This window comes from Rhinatrema bivittatum, chromosome 3, assembly GCF_901001135.1.
Source record: "Rhinatrema bivittatum chromosome 3, aRhiBiv1.1, whole genome shotgun sequence".
Taxonomy (NCBI): Eukaryota; Metazoa; Chordata; class Amphibia; order Gymnophiona; family Rhinatrematidae; genus Rhinatrema; species Rhinatrema bivittatum.
In genome coordinates this window covers 186,098,886-186,119,618 of record NC_042617.1, presented here as the reverse complement: position 1 = coordinate 186,119,618, position 20,733 = coordinate 186,098,886, and the positions used below count along the sequence as shown (strand labels likewise).

The 20,733-nt window shown below is 41.3% G+C and overlaps 1 protein-coding gene across 1 annotated transcript in view; it reads right to left on the bottom strand.

The window, feature by feature from the left end:
• UTRN (utrophin) overlaps positions 1–20,733 on the bottom strand; it is a 1,458,479-nt gene that overhangs the window by 1,050,702 nt on the left and 387,044 nt on the right. The window contains exons 24-29 of the mRNA XM_029594027.1: positions 16,540–16,656; positions 12,208–12,363; positions 11,209–11,379; positions 5,186–5,365; positions 4,488–4,622; positions 2,238–2,387 (exon numbers count right to left, since the gene is read on the bottom strand). Coding sequence (XP_029449887.1) covers positions 2,238–2,387; positions 4,488–4,622; positions 5,186–5,365; positions 11,209–11,379; positions 12,208–12,363; positions 16,540–16,656 — 909 coding nt within the window. The remainder of the gene's footprint in view (positions 1–2,237; positions 2,388–4,487; positions 4,623–5,185; positions 5,366–11,208; positions 11,380–12,207; positions 12,364–16,539; positions 16,657–20,733) is intronic.

Here is a 20,733-nt window from a genome sequence, read left to right as displayed (position 1 = left end):
CATGTCGGGTCTGTTGCATGCGCATATTTACTTTTGCTCTTTTTTCAGGTGTAAGAATAATACTTGTTATAGCCAAAAGGTGACTGAGTGAGGTGTCTGGGTAAACTGGGGGTGTGTGGGGGTTAAAGAACCAGAGGGGTCTTGATGACCTTGGGACAGACTGGGCAAATTTGGTGGCCTGCTTGGTCAAACTGGTTATTTCCTTCACACGTGCATGTTCTAAAATGTGCTCACTTGCGCATGTAAAAGCCGGCACAAATAACGATTCCTCGCATAACCAATTAAAATTCAAAACAAACATACATGCACTAGGGATATTTTATATTATACACACGCATTTGCGTGGAGGATTTAAAATTCCAGCGTATGTACTTGCTCCCAGATACGTGTGTATGTGGTTGTACACGTGCTAGTTTTAAAGTTACTGTCTAAACTTGGATTGTCAAAACCGACAAGAAATTACATGATCATGAAAATGACTTTAACAGCGAGTGCTATGTCTCACTGTCGGGTGCATGAGTGTTTTATATACACTTCAACAAATGTTGTTATATTACAGAAATTGTATATTTTATATACTAGATCTTGTCATCAGCCATATTAGTTAATTTGAGTACCTACAAATTAAGGTCAACAGAAAAAATGTAGGAGACCCTATGTACTTGTACTATTTCTTTATTGACCCGATGAAGGAAGCATAACTCTCATAAGCTCGTCACAGATATAAATAAGGAGTAAGTGCAATAAAATGCTTTTGCTAACAACTTGTGTTGATCCTTATTTCTACATATGAACCCATATGAATGTTACATAATGGTTAAGCCAGGCTTTCAGTCATGTCAATTGGGATGACCCTATTTTTCTTTTGTTTAGAAACTAAGATGGTTTTCTAGGACACTAGCGTATTTTGGCTTTTCTCAGTGAACTTGTTTAAACAGATCACATAATAAAAATGGACTATAAGGAAAAAAGATCCAGTTTATATGGCATATATTGTAGCAATTTTCAGAAAATTGCTACAATATATGACACTGAATTGTCAATAGGTTTTACCCGCATTAAGTGCACTTAACCCAGGTAAATGGTCTTTTAAAAGTTGCTATGATAGTATGCTACATTTACATTTTCCTTTGAAAATTACCTTGGTAGCTAATGTAACTACAGTTTTGAGAGTTACAGCATAGCACTTGAATCAATTGTTTCATCTGGATGTACACTGAGATTTTCATTTCAATATTGCTACCTCTTGACCTGGTCTGACAAATAGGTGTTTTTCACGGAAGAGTGTACTAGAAGATACAATTACCATAGTAACATAATAATGAAAGCTGAAAAAGATCTAATGGTCCATCTGGTCTGCCCAGCTAGTTTCTTATGGTAGTAACTGCTGCTCCGTGCAAGTTAACTCCAAGCCTTATGTTAAGGGTAGTAATATTAACATCCAAAACCAAGCACCGTCAAGCCCATATTAAAATGACTGCTATCAACATTTTAGAAGGGTAAGCCAGCCTTCTTGATAATTCAGACAATACTACTTGAATATGATTTGCATTAGGACTTGGCCGTAGAAGCTGTCCTGTGCTGTTTCCCTAATGTCTACGAATCAGTTCCCCGGACCAATCCAATTCCTCTTTTTATACCCCCCCCCCCCCCCCGTGAAAACGGAGAGTTGTGCTGTAGTTGTGTCAAAATCATGAAGAATAATTGGTTAAGGGAAGCAATCCCCATGCCTTCAGTTCGGGCAGCAGCTGCTGCTCCATACAGGTTACTCTTATGCACCCTTTTCTTCATAGTACAGTTTGGGCAATGGTTCCATCCATAGTTCCCTCTAGGCTGAGTGCATGAGCAATTGCTCATACATTTCAGAGCATTGCTTAAAAGTTTTACATGGTCACTCACATAAATTTTTATTTGCACTATATACAGAAATGCAACGCTAGTACAGGCACTCAAAAATTGTTAGTTTAAAAAAATTGTTCCTCACACGAAAATAAATTTGCACACACCTAGTCACTCCTTGGAGGGAGCATTGGTTCCAACTCAGTTTAAAGGAAAGAGGAATCAAGATCTTCCTGACCTTTTTTATATATTTGTTCCCTCTCTCAACTACTGATGCTTTAGCCTTAGAATTAATCATATAATATCAATAAGCTAAGCTTCTACTAAATTTTGGCTTTAGTTTTCTGCTGTCTAGAAAACTCAATGGATGCCCTTCCCCCACTCATCCTCCATCTTACCAAGTGACTCAATTCTTCATAACGGGTATTAAAGGCCTCCAGTTTTTCACTGATGATGTCATCCAGAATCCCACCATCAATCAGAGTTTGACCAAGTTCACGTATTTGGGTTCGATTATCCGCTGGATGACGTAGGACAGATTCAAGAGACTAGAGTAAATGCAGCAAAAACACAGCAGTGGTTAGCTAAATGTGTTTCCCTTTTATATTTAATACCCATTGCTTCCCATGGCAACATTATTCATCGCAATCAATGCTATGTCTCTTCAATTTTGGGAGCAGCAAACCAGCAAGAAAGAACTACAAGAAAATGTTCCATTTTAAGTGCCACATGATATAAATGCATTCATCACAGTCTATCTAAAACCAATAATTGAGTGCACTATTATGTTTATGAATTTTTAATTCTTTCTATTAAGGGAGGTGGGTTCTCTTTATTTGTAACCTGTCTTGAACTTTGAAAAGGATACGTGGGAAATTAACACGTAAGTAATAAATATGTATATGCCCATTGATTTGACCTCAAAATGCAGGGGAAATAAAACCAAGTAAGACTACAAATATCATTATGGGTCAGACGAATTGCTAACAAGTCCTGCATTCCCATCTTCAACAGTGGCCAATCCAGATCACATAGAGGTAACCAGAAGATTCCTTCCCTACTGCTCATTTCCAGAGGTAGGACATCGTAATTCCCATCCCTAGCTGGCTAATAAGCATCAACGGACCTTGTCCAAACCTTTATTTAAAACCCAGTTTTGCTATTAGTTTTTACTACATTCTCCAGCAACAAATTCCACAGCCTAATTGTGCACTGACTGAAAAACTACCCTCTTAAAATTGTTTTAAATCTTCTACCAGTTAGTTTCATGGAGGGTCCCCTACTTCTAGTACTAATTGAAAGGATAAATATTAGCCATTCATTATTTATTTATTTATTTATTTAAGGATTTATATACCGGAGGTTCCTGTATAATATACATATCACCCCGGTTTACAATGAACAGTAACTATCGCTTCAAGTTAGCGGTTTACAATGAACATAGTTAATCCAAGAAACAGAGAAAATATATATATATAACAATGCTAACAATTAATAAATAACAATTAATAAATGAAAATAAATGCAATAACAATTAATAAATAATTAATAATAAACAACAATAAATATCAATGAAAAATGGCAATAAAAAATGACAATAAATAAAATACAAAAAATTATAAACCATCCCTTTTTAATATAAACTCAAAGAGGGTAATGGGCTTTTGAAAACTGCTACAATAGTATGCTACATTTTCATTTTCCTTTGAAAATTACTCTCAAGGGTGATTGACAATTTAGATATGATAATCACTCAGCTTCTGACTGAATGTCAGTACATACTAACTGGTTGCAGTTCAAATATATGGAATAGTTCACTTGTAAACTTATCATTGCCACCTCAGATTTGAAAGACTGCTCACAGTTGAAAATTGCTCCAGGTTGTTTAGCTTCTACAGTAATGAGTGCATAGTTCTAATAGATGTATTCGTCCTGGAGATTAATCAAATTATTTGCAAGTTGTGTTACTTTTTACTGAATTCTCCACAGACGATTATGAGATTTCAAGAACAGAGAGCTTCCATCATTTGCAGCTGAACAAGAGATCTGACTGATCCTGAGAACTCATACACATCACACCAAGAATGCTTATGTTGGTCCCATAAAAGGTACCAAAACATGTTAAATAAAACTGAGCTGCAGATCAGCCTGTGGTCCAGTGGCAGTGCTGTGCATTGCCATGCAAGAAGTCCCTAGTTCAATCCCCAAGTTAGATCTTCCTCTCCCCAATTTGGCCAGGGCTGGAGGAGTCATGGTTGTTGTTAAGCTCAATATCTGATGGCTGGATTTAGTACCGATGATAAAAGGCTCCAGAAAGAGCCCTGGTGCATGAATCCTGGCCTCAAGATCATTGATGTAATGGTCGGACTGGGAATCTATTCAAAAAACATAGGGGAATAATCCCTGGGTGGTAATGAATGAAGACTCCTGGAGCCAGGATCCCAACATTGGTCCAGCTGAGCTGAAAGAAAAAGGATAAAGGGGGAACTACTAAGCCAAAAAAAGTTGGCTGTAAAATGATAAATACGTGGAAGTTCTTTTACCATTAATACTTTGGTTTTGTTTCACTGTTTATGAGAGAAACACTTCAATTGCTTTATGTAGGATTTTAAAATACCAGCATCACTTAATTTATTGATTGAAAATACCTCTAGTGCTTCACTGACAGCATCTACGTTATCTGGCAAGTTGTCTGAGCTTTGCACTCGTTCCTCCAATGTGTTTAACCAGTTGGTCTCTAGGTCCAAATACTGCAGCAACTCAATCCAGCAAGACCATACTTCCTAAAAGAAACAAAATGACAGGGTTACCCAGCCCCAAAATTCCCATTACAGATCTCTCCCACTTAATATTTATGCTCTCTTGTTATAGAAAGGATAAAGCATTTTTCTATCATACACATGCCTGCAAGGCTCCATGACCATGCTATGCAGGGGAGAGCCATGCATGGTAGCTGCCTTTCTCCCTTCCACCTGCCCCACTGCCTCACCCCTCCTGAAGTCCTAGTTTGTATTGCACTTATATGGGAGCTCAACTTCCTGGTAAACCTACTCCTCTAACACCAAATCCTATCCTCCATTTAAAACAAAGCATAGAAACAAGTCATAAAATCCAAAGTACCCAGCTCCCCCCTCCCCATTTAGAAAGGCAAATCTGGTGAGGTATTCTGCAGTCGGAAAATGGAAAGCAGAAGTATTTAAAAGAGTAAAACTTCTAAATCAGTCTTAGCTCACATAAAAGTTCCTCAGAGATCAGTAAGTTGAGGAAGCAATATTAATTTAGCCTCTGCGTTATCAAGAAAAAAAAAAAAAAAAGGCACTGCATATTCTTTCAAGTTTCTCAATACCTCTAGTGTATGGCATTTTCCACGAATTCGGTTGCAGAGGTGTTGGTAATTCTCCAAAACTTCATTAAGCTCAGGTGTTAAATCCTGGCCACCAGTTGGCACCTTAGCTGCCAACATTTTGATACTGTCCTTCAGTATCTTCACTCTCACTTCCTTCTGCAGCACATCCTCTTTCGCTCTCTGGGCAAGAAATATTTTAGTTTAATTACATTTCATCTTGTATCTCAGCTTCTTTGCTCAGCTGCATGCACTTAAAAATAAAATCTTAATGCTAGGGAATTAACACCAGATCCATCAAAGTTCTCTCCCATTCATGGTAATGGTGGGTTGCTATGGCCTTCAATCAAACAAACTTCTACTACAACAAGAAACCATTATTCACAATATTCTCATTTCCTACTAAGCAGTATATTTACAACTCACAATCAAACCTGAAATTTAGTATGATCATGCCATACTGCTATTCTATATATTCTGCTCATCATCTGCAGAATTTCTTCTGCTTAATCATCTTCTTTGACATCCCTGTAGAATCCTACCATAAATGATAGCACACAAAGAGTAGAACACGACCAAGGATAGGAGACAGAAATTCTGGTCACTTAACACACAGTAATAGCGGCACAAGTTATACTTTTCTGCTGAGGCTGGACAGCGTTCTAAAACAGTGGTCTAGAGTGGTTAGCGCACTGGACTACAATTCAGGAGGCATCCTGAGCATAAGCTAATAAGCTGAAGACATGCCTTTGTTGCTGACTGTGCAACTTTGAGCAAGTCAGCTTATCCCCCGTTTCTCCCAGATGCCACTGAAAACTGATCTAATCTAACTTTCTAAGTCATGCAATTTAATTATTAATATAACTCTAAGAGTTAAGATTTCAATACAGCCAACTTTTGAGTCACCCATTGTATACTTAAGGGTTTCTGGGTTGATACTTATTGCAACAATGTATATTTTATCTTTAAATGTGTCTTGTTAAAAACATGCAAACAAAATATTTTACCTTTTCTTGTTTAAACGGTTCAACAACCAACTGCAGTAAGCTCCGTAAGAAATATACAACTAAAGGCTATACGGAAATGGATTTACCGTCCACATGTTGGAAATGAATGGCATAAAGATGGACCTTAACCGAGCTGGTTTTCCAAATCAGATTGAGAGATGTAGAAGGTATTCAAGCAGTTTTTGTGTAGAACAGGAGAAAGGATCTAAGGCCCTTCCATCAATCAATCATTCTCTACTTAAAACCATAGGATTTCCTTGAGGAATCCTTCCTGAAAACCCAGAATAGGAGACACATCCTTGAACAGATTCAGGGGATGCAGGGCTATTTTTTCAATACGCAGGCAGTGAGGGCGAGGGACCTGAATTTTGGGTGTTATAGCAGCCTCCGTTCCTGAGTGATAAGCATTGGGAAATTCACCAAACTAGATCCCTGATGAACATCTCCTAAAGAAGTCTGCTTCAGCCAATAAGGGGCCATGAAAATCATAGTCCCCTGGTCTCTTCTGAGTTACAGCAAGATCCTCACCACTAGAGAAAACAGAGGATATGTATACCAGGCAGGACAGACTAGCCTCAATGCCGTTTCCCAACCTAGGGAGATGGCATCAAGGCTGGTCTGGCCTGCACCCCTCTTCAGGAGCAGAATTTCAGAACCTTTCTGTTCAGAGGAGATGTAAACAGATTTACACGGATGTGATATGCTCACCAAATATCTGGTTTGCAACTCCCCTATCCAGAGACTGTTTGTGAGGTTCCCAGAGCCAACTCAGGACATTTTTCTCATCTGCCAAGTATGTGGCTCTACAAACCATTCCATTAGAAAAAGCCAGTGCCACATCCAGGCAGATTCTTGATGCAGGATGTATGAGTCAGTTCCCCACTACTTGCTGATGTAGAACATCATTACAAGACTGTCCATTTGGATGTGAACAATTTTCTTTCAAGCATACCATTATTGCCCTTAGCTCAGGGAAGATTAAATGACAAAACTTCTCCTGTGCAGGCCATAAGCTCTGAGTTGGAATCCTTCTATGGGAGCTCCAAGCTCAGGTTGAATACATCTATAGTTAGGACAATTTGTACTGGAGGAATCTGAAAAGGAATTCCCTTGGCCAGATCGGAAAGATTCAGTCATCAAAAGAGGTTGGGCAATGTGAATTCTGTCCCAGAGATCAAAAGTGGCTCGAATCCACTTGGTTCATTGGATTCTTTCCATATGAAGATGTGCCTAAGTAGTAATGTTCATTGCTGACACTATGCTTCAGACTACTGGCTCATTTTTATCCTCTCTGCACATTTTAATGTGGTAAGTCTTTCTTGTGTGAGAAAGGCTTTTGCCCAAGTTGTGTTTTGCAGAACAGTTAAAAAGTCCAATTGCGAAGAAGAGCTCAGATGGGATTTGGGGTAAATGAACATGAACCCTAGCATCTCTACCACTGGATGGAATGTTCATTGATTCTGAAGCATCTGCTTCAGATGTGTCTGACAGTCATTCAGGTAGGGAGAAAAGTTCGCACCCAATTTGCATAGATGCACAGCCTCACTCACAAGACATTTTCTAACCTGTAGAGTGCTGATGTGAGAGGTGGTATTTCTCTACTACAAATCTGAGCTACTAGCTGAGAGCTGGAAATATTTCTAAGTGAGTATAAACATCCTTTAGATGTAGACAGCATAGCTGATTCCCTTTTTCATAGAAAGTTATCAAGGTAAACCATTTTGAACTTTCCCATTACCAGGTAGATGTTCAATGCCCTCAGATCTAGGATGGAATGGAGTCCCTCCAGTACTCTTGGGGATCAATAATATTTGCAGTAAAATTCTGCCTTCTTCACCTGGAGGAATGGGTTGTACCGCATTGACCTCAAAGAGTGAAGAGTGCTCCTTCTGTAGCATTCTCTGATGCATAAGAGAGAAATATTTTTCAGTGGAAAAATGTTCTAGAATGAGAGGATCATGATATGAGAATCAGATGAGTAGAGAACAGGAAGCAATCCCCTAGCACATAAGCACATTGCAGTAGGTACATCTCTCCTCCTGTCCACTCTACGCCATAGCACCAGCAGAGAGTATTTTCATGCTTCATCAGCTGGCTATGCTATCTCTTACATCGTGATTCATAAGGCTTTAAAGTGCTAGAGCACACACAGTGCAGGCAGAAGAAGTGGTCTGACCCAGTATGGCATGCATAGTGCAGGCAGAAGAAGTGGTCTGACCCAGTATGGCATGTTCTTATGTTCTTAAGTGGTGTGCCCAAGGCAGAACCGAGATACCAGAATTTCTTAGGGGGGGCATGGGGTGAGACATTCTTCTCTTTCTCACCCCTAAAGAGAGGGAAAAGCAAAGCAATAAGGCTGCACAATTACATCGTAGACTCTCCACTCTGACACAAAAGCATTTAACCGGGCCCATACCCCCCTCTCTCCCATCAACAGCTCTCAAAGAGATGGAAAATGTTTTCTGGCACTTGGCCAAAATAGACCACATACCCCTGGGGTAGAATAAGAATATTACTCCACAGAAAGGGTGGGAGATGCATGGAACAGTTTCCCAATGGAGGAGGAAGAAGCAAGAAACCTGGGATAAGCATGCAGAACCCTTAGCTGTGAAAAAGTAAAGAGAAATCCAGAAATCAATTGAGATCTGACAGATTACAAGAGAAAGGAAACTGAGCAGATTAGATGACCTGGATAGTTCTGGACACGTTTGTGATCCTTCTGGACTAAAGTTAGGATCCCCTCGTTCTACAGACTTGGATTTACAATTCTCTTTAAGAAAACCAGGCTACAAGTCCATGGATAAAGCCAGGACTGGCTCAGCCTCTACATTTGACATGGAGCCAGATGGCAGTTCCACCTATCAGTTGGTATTCTTCCAACAAAACCTGTGCTTCATTCTCCTATGCTGGGTCACTTTGGCTTCATGTAGATAGGCCAACAGTGGTACACAGAGCACAGTACTGCCTGACATTTGGTTTTCATTTGTAGACTTTGCTTTAACCCCCTTGATGCAAATTAAAATGGGTTCAAAATGCAAGCATAACAAGGAGGGTGTCTTTTGAGGAGAGTAGCTGAGTGACGGTTTTCAACATTGGATGGTTTTTGCACTGTTGAGATTATTTCAGTCTTCTACCTTTGGGGAGTGGGTGGGGAATCTGTATGAGAATGTGAGTGTGCTATATACATGGGGATCTGTCAGAAAGGGAGATACTGCACACTATTTGAGAAGGCAAACTGACTCGGAAGAATAGGAAGAGAGGACCTGTGTTTTAAAGAGACATATCAATATCATAAAGACTCAAATCTAAGGGAAAAGGAATTCAAAATACTCTACCATGCATACATGGATGATGTAAAACAGCTTAAGATGCAGCTCGCTTCCTTTCCCTTATGTGCTAAATGTGCTAGTGAACCTGGTACCTTATTGCACTGATTTGTGTGTTGCTCAAAATTGGATTTTTTGGGGTTAAAGTGACACAGGTGGTTCAGAAAGTGCACAAGGTGGAAAATGCCTCGAACGGTAGAATTATTTTGCTTTGGAAATTTCCTCAGACTATTACGTACCCCATCCATGCCATGGTTGTTCTGGGGGACTTATAGTGTTTGGTTTATATTGGAAAAAAACACAGTGGACGGCTTTTCAGATATTAATTACGATAGTTCTGATGGTCTATTGTCTGTCACTATACAATAAAAAATATGTTGGAAAAAAAAAAAGAGGACCTGAGAAGAGACGGAGCAGTGATCACTTAGCCAGAACATAGGCTATTCCATTAGCAAGATTTCATATGCCAAAGAGACTTTTTGCATTTACATTTTTTTTAAGCAGGGTTCTATAATGTCAAGTTTGTATTTGATCTATTTACTTGTGCAATGCACAACTACAGTAAATATGCATATCGAGGGAAAAAGAACAAACTCAAAGCTGACAAGAAAAATACATCACATCAACTACTAAAGTTGCATTACTTGTTTTTACAAGTAGTCTGGTTTTCAAACAGAACAGTTTTTGCATTGTGTATTGAAAATTAATTGCTGCTCAGCTTGTTTCCTTTTAGGTGCCTGGCTCGGTAAGTATCCTGGAATGGGCGCAGCCATGAAAAACAGACGTGTCAAGTAAAGGCCTGTGTGCGCTACTCTTTGTTCAAAGGAAAAAGGAAGGGGCAGCTCTTGATATTGGATAACCATTAAAGATGGTCTGATCTATCTGTTGAGCACCGGTCTCAGAAACAAGAGTCATTTTAAGCAGAAACATATTTTTCTTCTTCCAAGGCCCAGATTGCTGTCATAAGTATGAAATGCATTTCCAGGATCAGACTCCGAGTATAGGATGTCAAAGGTAATCCCGGTAAAATGAACCTCCTTTCATTACAGTGCCATCACACCACGATCTCCTAAGAAGCTTTCAACCTCCATTAGGCACACTCATAACTTAATATCTGGGGCCTGACGGAAGTGTCAGGCAAGAGAGTATAAAAATTCTGCAAGCTGCTTTCCTAACACAATTCTGAACTAACATGTTTACCAAAGGAGTTAACTTCCTGCAACTTCAAGAAGAAAATAAAGCTTCACAGGCAAAAGTTTTGCAAGCAAACACTTGTGCAAAAAGTACTGTGGGACTTATGTGATCTTGAAGAATAGGGCAAAACTTACCTGAAACCTAAAGCCAGTCCATAAAGCTGCCTTCTTGATTCCCAGTTCATGGCTGATAGTCCATACGCCTAGTCCCTCACCTTTTCACCCCCTCCAAGTCAGAAATCCCAGGTACCATCCTCAACCTGCGTCTTTCTGCAAATTTCAGTTACTCACACATTTGGTCTGCTACATCCCTTCTTCTGTACAGAGCTTTAATAAGCTGATGGGACGAACAACAATAGCTACCCACAGCAGAAAAGCACAAATATTCTGAAGTCGTATCGCTGTAAACTGGCACAAAGCAGTGGACTAAAAGATGCAGCTGTCCTAGGATAAAAGTAAAATGTTTCAAGCAAGAATCAAAGCCATGACAATAGTCTTACTTTCATTTCCTCCACAGCATTTGCCAGCTCTTCTGAGGACTTGTATTCAAAATCTTTCTCCAAATACTCTTCCTCAGCCTGTGTCATCCATTCTTGCATCTCTTCCAGATCCTTTTTCAAATTCAAAGCTCTCTCTTGACTTTCTGACATCCTGTTCTTCTGAACAAGAACCTAGAAAAAAAAAGACACAAAATAGTTTCATTCCTTTATGTGCCACTAAATGCTATGGAAGATGATTCAGTCCAGTTTCAAAGGCACTTAGCTGGATAACTCATTAGTTATCCGGCTTAAAGAATATTTGGGAACTTATCCAACTAAATTTTAGCCAGATATCTTACTATTCAGCTAAAACTTAGCCAGATAACTTAGGGGCATGCCATCAGCGCTTTGGGGAGGAGTCACATTAGCAGGATAAGTTACCTGGCCAACTCTTATATTCAGGGTCTAGTCAGGCCAAAGAGCTGGCCTAAAGTCAGCTGGCTTACCTTTAAGATAGCCGGCTTTATTCAATAGTGCAGAATATACCTTCAAAGTTAGCCAGTTTACCTGGCTAACTTTGCTATCCAGACAGCGACTCAATAAGGACCCCTGTGTTTATATAAATAATGCCAGTCTGTAAGAAATGCTGAAAAATTACAGTCAATGCAACATGAGCCTACTAACCACACACACATGCTCCTAGGTTGATAGTCAATGCACCCTGGGCCAATATTAAAAATGAGTGACCTGGTTACCATTCTACTATAAGTCAAACTCAAATAAGGAATCATAATTTCTAAAAGCAGCTCAGCGTAACATCGCAGACGTATATAATTAAGGAGCAATTACGTTTGCACAATGATTCCACAAATGGGTGGGAGGTGCAGACAGTTTTATTATATTTCTTTTGGAGCAGACCTATTCAGCCATTCACCATGAGGACATAACTAACCCCCACTCCCCTGCAAAAAATTAAAACAAAGTCATTCAGGAAGGCAAAGAAGCCCCTTGCCAGCTGACCTGTTGGCTCACTTTCTCCCATGGTGCCTGGCACTCAGCCAGCCTGTGCTGCAGCCAGGTATTCAGCCCCGGGGCGGGCTGGCTTCTGCAGGCCACCTCAATCTCTTTCATCTTTTTCAATGACGACTCGATCATTTCCATCTCACTGACAAGCAGCTGTAGATATGGCAGAGAAAGCTCACAGTTAAATTTTAGACCAGAAAGTGACATTTATGATCATTCTAGCAAAACCAAAACCAAATCAAAAACAACAACAAAAGAACTTTTGACCATGACTTTTTAGTAGCTACTGGAATTACTCTCGACAGGTGTTGCTATTTTCCCTGCAGTCTCCCTCCCAAAACAACAATTTACCACTGCTGTATAGCAAGAAGGTTAACATTTTACTCTGAAGTTACAAACATCCTTCTAGTGAGCATTAGGAGAAGAACATGAGCCCCTTCCCTCAGTCATGCAGGCTTAGCTTTCAGGTTTTCTACTAAAACCAAAAGGGGTACAAGAAAAAGAAAAAAAAATAACTAGTAAGTTTAGCAAACCAAGCAGTCATAGTGTGCCACAATTTAGCACAAGCTAAGGTTGAGCTGCTGCTGTTTCAGTGACAGCGCACAGGTAGTTTTCTTGCTGCATGCTTCCCAGGTACATTTTCTGAATCAGAACTTTCCATTTATAGAAACAGAGAAATGTGATGGCATCACCATCCTCACAACTGGTCTGCTCTCCAACCCCTACCATTTCCTGAGAGATCCCTTGCACTTGCCCCATGATTTCTTGAATTCAGATACTGTCCTGGACTCCACCACCTCCACTGGGAGGCTGATCCAGGCATCCACCACTCTTTCTGTATAGAAATATTTCCCTAGATTACTCCTGAATAAGAACATAAGAAATTGCCATACTGGGTCAGACCAAGGGTCCATCAAGCCCAGCATCCTGTTTCCAAAAGTGGCCAATCCAGACCATAAGAACCTGGCAATTACCCAAACACTAAGAAGATCCCATGCCACTGATGCAATTAATAGCAGTGGCTATTCCCTAAGTAAACTTGATTAACAGCCGTTAATGGACTTCTCCTCCAAGAACTTATCCAAACCTTTTTTGAACCCAGCTACACTAACTGCACTAACCACATCCTCTGGCAACAAATTCCAGAGCTTTATTGTGCGTTGAGTGAATCGTCCCTCTTTCACCCTCATCCCATGACCCTCTTGTTCTAGAGCCTCCTTTCTACTAAAAGAGCCTCACCTCCTGTGCATGGAAACCGTAGAGGTATTTAAATGTCTCTATCATACCTCCCCATCCTGCCTTTCCTCTAGGGCAGTGGTTGTCAAACTTTTTTTGGCCGGGACACACCTGACAAATGGTTCTCACGTGCGTGACACACTGAACATGTGACCATCACAGGGCTAAATGTAAACATGCACTCTGCATCCACAGGAATCCCCTCAACCCCCAGCAATGAGTGCAGAGCAGATCTAGGGCATTACCCTGTACAACTCGCCATACAAAAAAGATATTCTGGTTCTGATGACATCTCAGTAAAACAAAACAAACTCCCTTTAATACCAGGCACAATAGCCCTCCTTATGAAAAGACAGTAATTTACCACTAATGCATATCCTATTGAGAAAGCACAACAAATAAGATTGATACAAATGCCTACATGCTAGTAAAATACCTCACCTCGGACACACACCCAGAACTGACCTTCACCAAGTACAGAAAAACCACAAATTATAAATATGGAGACAGAAACTGGAATGGAAAACCAAAAAAGCCACTCTGCATGCAGTGTGAACCTGGAGAAATGGAAAGAGAAATATAGCACCTAACACACTCTCAGGATTTGCAATAATGCGCACAAACTAACCCGCACAGAGTTACACCTGTATTATGGAACACACTCAAACAGTAACAACCCTATCTAAGAAATACAACTATTAAACCAGACCCTAAACATTAATACATTTCCTATTGGGAAAACAGAATAAGCCAAGCTGCTATAAAGCCCCACACAGAAATAATTGTAAAGCTATACTAAAAATGTTACAAAACAGCTGCTGAACAGAATAATATCCAACAATTAAAACTCATAAAAATTATTAAAACATGTCCAAATATCAATACAATATTTCAAAACAGTAGATATCGCATAATACCCAATAATTAAAATGGCAGTCAATCAAGAAAAATACATTTAAAAAGCCACCTTTACTTACCCTCTCCAGCAACTCTCCTACTCCTTTCCCTTCCAGGCCAATAGCACTCACCAGAAGCAGCAAGGGCTGCTGAAGCTCTGTCCTCACAGTCCTCTTCTTTAGCGCCCACAACCAGTCACTCACACACACACCTCCAATTAGACCCCATGACCAGTCTCAGTCTCTCTCACACCAGTCATCTTCCTGACCAGTCTCTCTCTCTCTCACACAGAAACACATCACCTCTCTGACCAGTCTCTCTCTCAGTCACACTCATGCTCTCTTATATACAAGCTCTCAATCACACACAAATGCTCTCACACCAGCTCTCACCCAGCCACCAATTCACACCCACAAGCTCTCACCCAGGCTTCCATTCACACCCACACACACAAGCTCTCACCCAAGCACCAATTCACACCAGCTCTCACCCTGGCACCCATTCACACCCACACACACAAGCTCTCACCCAGGCACCCATTCACACCCACAGACGCAAACTCTCACCCAAGCACTCATTCACACCCACAGACACAAGCTCTCACCCAGGCACCAATTCACACCCACAGACACAAGCTCTCAACCATGCATCCATTCACACCCACAGATACAAGCTCTCACTCAGGCACCCATTCACACCCACAGACACAAGCTCTCACCCAGGCACCCAGTCACACCCACAGACACAAGCTCTCAACCATGCATCCATTCACACCCACAGATACAAGCTCTCACTTAGGCACCCATTCACATCCACAAGCACAAGCTCTCACCCAGGCACCCATTCACACCCTCAGACACAAGCTCTCACCCAGGCATCTATTCACTCACAAACATAAAAGCTCTCACCAAAAACTTCTTCTTCCTTCACTGCAGGGATGGGCTCCAGTTCCGCTGCGGCTTTACTCCGGCAGGCCCTCTTTTTTCGCTGCCACGGGGTTGGGCTCCCATGGTGGCCTTGGTCGGGGTCGGGTTGCCTCTTCGATGCCACGGGGATGGGCTCCCGTGGCGGCCTTGCTTCGTCAGGGTTAGGTTTTCCTCTTCGCCTCCATGGGGATGAGCTCCCGTGGAGGCCTTGCTTCGTCGGGGTTCAACACTGCCATTCCTCCCACCCCACCCCCAGGCTATGCTGTGCCTGCCTCACCAGCCAATCAAAGGCTTCCTCCCTTCTTCCTACTTCCACTGACAGATAGAAGGGAGGAGGCTTCCGATTGGCCTGCGTGGGGGCAGGCAGAATGAAGGAAGCTTTCCATTGGGCGGTGGGGGTAGGAAGAAAGGAGGCTTCCAATTGGCCCGCGGGGGGCTGGAAAAAAGGAGAAGGAAAGTACAATGGGGCAGTGGGACACCGGGAGACGCAACACACTTGCCAGTGTTTGGCAACACATCGATTGAGAAGTGTTGCTATAGGGTATACATGGTTAGATCTTTAAATATGTCCCCATATGCTTTATAGTGAAGACCATTGACCATTTTAGTAGCCACTTCTGGACTGACACTAACCAGTTGAAATCTTAATTAAGGTGCAGTCTCCAGAACCGTATTTGGAGTATTCCAAATGAGGTCTCTCCAGGGGCAATATCACCACCCTTTTTTCTGCTGCTATTCCTCTCCCTATGGAGCCAGGCATCTTTCTGGCTTTTGCCATCACCTTATCCACCTGTTTGGCCACCTTGAGATCATCAGATACATTCACCCCCAGATCCCACTTTTGTTTCATGCACAAAAGAATTTCACTGCCTGTACTGAATTGTTCCCTTGAGGTTTGCAACCTAAATTCATGACCCTGCATTTTTTAGCCTTAAATTTTAGTTGGAAAACTCTAGACCATTCCTAAAGTTTCACTAGATCCCTGCTCATGTTTTATTTTATTCCACACTCAAATGCACAGAACTAAAACAAAGAATGATTTCACATCTAACAAAAATACAAGTAAAAATACATTTTAAAAATACAAGTAAAAAATACATTTTAAAAAAATGCAAATAATTTTTTTATATTTTACAATAAAAAAAATAAAACAAACTTACAACAAAGGAAAAGCATTTACCAAAATAAACATTTTGAAAGGAAATACAGAAGGGCATAGGAACATTTGAGTATTGTTTGACAACGGATTTCCAGGATTGGCAGAATTTACCATGCATTGGTCAAGCTGTCGCTGAAGCACTTCTGGTTCCCCCTGCCTCACAAGCTGCTCTTTCTTTAAGAAGTCTTTTGCACCATCCATCCAGTCCTTAACAACTTTTGATTCAGTCTGCATCAAACACAGAGATAAATGGAATGTTATTTTGCCAGCAGTCACTTTATAGCACCTCAGGATCAAAATTCCCACAGTATCAGCTTCGAAAAGCTAAAAGCTGCAGAACCTGCATTCAATTCCTGCTCCTTTGAAATATGCCTATTAGTATTATGCATGCAAGCTGTATATTCTGGCCAAAACGAATACAATTGCTATATTTGTACTGCTGCCATACAATTAAAAAAAAAACCTCATTTTACATGTGGAAATGTGCAGGATGCCTGCCAGGCTCACCATCATCCCAACTGAAAGCTTTGAAAAAAGGACTCCAGATGAAAGATAGGGAACGGTATCTTGATCACCTAAAGGAATGCTTCAGAACAAGAAAAATTTTAGACAAGAAACTGTATAAAAATACTAATTATAACCTCCTTCCCCCAAAACACTGTATGTCCCCCCCACCTACCCCTTTAAAGAAGTCACACTGAGAAGTTGATGTTAAAGTATTTTACTCCTCCCCCTCCAAGTGACGCCCCTTTGCCTTTAAAAAGGAAAAAAAAGGTCTGCCCAGGGGCTCAAGGTAATGGCTGTGAACTACTAGACAAAAGGTCCCTGGTTCAATCCCCAGATCAGCTGGGAGTAGGGATGCTGGGGTGGGTGGGGGTTCTGGGCATTGCCTAGTCACTAGATTCAATGTCCATGAGGGCTGGGTGACTAGATTAAAGGTAAATTGGGAAGGGATATAAACTAGGGGAAAAATCCCCAGGTAATTGCAAATGAAGGTAACATGGAACCAATTTCCAGCCCGGGCTCTGACTGGGTAGGAAATACAAGGCGGAAGGAGGAAAGCGCTGGTCAGAAAAAGGGAAGATTAGAGGGAGGTTTTGGGCTGGATGTAGAAATGCTATCCTCGTTAGCTAAATGTCCTGCAATATTTAGCAAATGCTATTTTGATGCGCAGAGGTGGGGGCTATGTACTAACTTTAGTTCTCTCCATCTGTGCAAAATCCAAACATGGCCTCTCTGAGGACCAGAGCTGTGAGGGACCACAGGGGAGGGCAGGCATGAAACAGGGGGTGGGAATGGCAGTCCAGAGGAGCAGTGGTACAGGGTACAATGGCAGCTGACCAAATGGAAGAGGGAGGGAAAGAAAAGGTGTTTTTGGAGGTGGCAGCAGAGGGACTGGGCAGGCAGGCATAGGTTTCCCAGGCTGGTTTGAAAAGGTAATACAGCTCTGGATACGGGACTTATCAGCAAGCAGCTCGGAAAAAGAAAGAGCCATAATGGAATGACCACCATGTTTTAAAATGGGTGACCATAATTATTTTTCAGCAAGTGTGTGTGTGCTAAAAACAAATATAAAACTAGAGTTCATGATATTGATCATATGTAACAGTTCTCTCGTTGCATGAAGGATCAGATATCGTTTCTGAGTACATGACCGGTTGAATGCCTCTGTTTAACTAATCCATATTAATCCATTCTAATTATCCATTTGGGAGGAAATGATTGGGGTGAGATGTCCGGATGCAAATTCATCAGTATGGTTCAGAAGGGCTTGATATCTGTTTCAATTTTGCTACTTTCTGCTGTTATTTGTTGGTCCAACATCATTCCAAGGCCTGCTGAAATGAATGGAAGGATCTGGCAGCGTTGCCAGGCTAAAGCGAATAGACAAATCGGCTCATGGTTAACTTTGTTCGGGGGACATCATATTTGTCACAAGTGGTCTTGGGACTGTGAGCAAGGGCTCTTTCGCCCTGACCGGGTACATCTATCCTTTATAGGAATGGATCTCTTCTTGAATACATTTCAGGAGGCTTTGGAAGAGCTGTTACATTTGGGATCTAGGCCACATCTCTGGGGGGGGGGGGGGGGGTCACAGGATGGGTCCTTCCTGTGCCTGCGGCAGGTGGCCCAAGCCAATCGTGATGCGACGTGGTGTCAGGTCGGAATGACGGCAGGACAATTCACAATACACTGGAAGAAACCTACAAAAAAACAGCTACGTATCTCACCAAAATAAATGAATGGAAGGATCTGGCTGCATTGCCAGGCTAAAGCGAATAGACAAATTGGCTCATGGTTAACTTTGTTCGGGGGACGTCGCATTCATCACAAGTGGTCTTGGGACTGTGAGCAAGGGCTCTTTCACCCTGACGGGGTACATCTATCCTTTATAGGAATGGATCTGTTCTTGAATACATTTCAGGAGGCTTTGGAAGAGCTGTTACATTAGAGATCTAGGCCACATCTCTTGGGGGGTGGGGGGGTCACAGGATGGGTCCTTCCTGTGCTTGTGGCTGGTGGCCCAAGCCAATCGTGATGCAACATGGTGTCAGGTCAGAATGACGGCAGGACAATTCACAATACACTGGAAGAAACCTACAAAAAAACAGCTACATATCTCACCAAAATAAAGCAGCTACTAACCAATATGAAACTCATATTAAATATCGATAAGACAGAAATAATTATTCTGGATAGAAATAACAACTACCACACCTACTACCGCTCAACATATTAAACCAAAAGGCAGCAATTTCCCCTGTCACTCATGCCTGCAACTTAGGGGTCATAATTGACAGTGAACTTACCTTCAAGAACCAAATCACTACCAAAATCAAAGAAGGATACCACAAATTACTAACACTAAGACGACTAAAATCTTTCCTAACCCCAGACGACTTCAGAACAGTCCTACAACTACTCATTTTCTCCAACCTGGACTATTGCAACTCCCTGTTATTCAACTTACTACTCTCCACCATCCGCCCACTCCAAATCCTACAAAATACAGCTGCCAGAATCCTCACAGGAAAAAAAAATATGAACATAAGAACATAAGAAAATGCCATACTGGGTCAGACCAAGGGTCCATCAAGCCCAGCATCCTGTTTCCAATAGTGGCCAATCCAGGCCAAAAGAACCTGGCAAGTACCCAGAAACTAAGTCTATTCCATGTAACCATTGCTAATGGCAGTGGCCATTCTCTAAATGAACTTAATAGCAGGTAATGGACTTCTCCTCCAAGAACTTATCCAATCCTTTTTTAAACACAGCTATTACTCCAATCCTTATATCACTACATTGGCTACCACTAAAATTCCAAATAGACTACAAAATACTATCCATACTACACAAAATAATATACGAAAAACAAACTGGTTTAGTACATCAATAAAACTCCACTCACCACACCGAAACCTCCGCTCAACAAACAAAGGACTTCTAATAATTCCACCTGCACAACCCAAACTATTAATATCAACTCGTGAAAGAGCCATATCCCTCGGAAGCCCGAAACTCTGGAACACTCTCCCAAGTGAATTTAGAACACAACAAAACTTAAAAATCTTCAAGAAAGAACTGAAAACCTGGATGTTCACCAAAGCCTACCAAAACACCCAATGACTTTCTTTTCCTCCTCACAACATAATGAGGCTCTCGATCGTTATATTCCTTTCCTCCCATCCTGTTAAACGTTATATCCTTCCTGCTCTATGTAACTTTTTGTAACCACTGAAAGCACATAGTTATCCTTTCCAATTCAATAACTGGAATCTGTTTATAATGCCTCTACTAACATTTCTAACATTTTGTTATCCTTCAAATCTTGTGTATAACTGGAATAACTGGATAATTCGATAACTGGAATCTGTTTATAATGTCTCTATTAACCTTTCTAACATTTTGTTATCTTTCGAATCTTGTAAACCGTTATGATGGTGAAACCGAATGACAGTATATAAAACTCGACAAATAAATAAATATATGTGGCTCCTTGCTGTAGAGTGGAGGGGGCTTAGTGGCACGGGAGTTGTGGGTGCGAACACTGCAAATACCCTAGATTGGTGCACCTTGCTGGCGAGTGGCAGGTGGACAGTGAGGACAATGTACATTACTTGAGCTCGGGCACCTGATTGTTGTTAATAAAGCTGCAGCCTGTTTGATCCCAATGACTGTCCAAGTTTTCATTGCTACTGTTTGTGAGAGGGTAGGTGCCGGGAGAGGAGTTAGTCCTGGCTACCCATATTACTTTATATTTACAGCCAGCCACCCCCTTTCCACAGCATTCTTCAAGCAATTGCA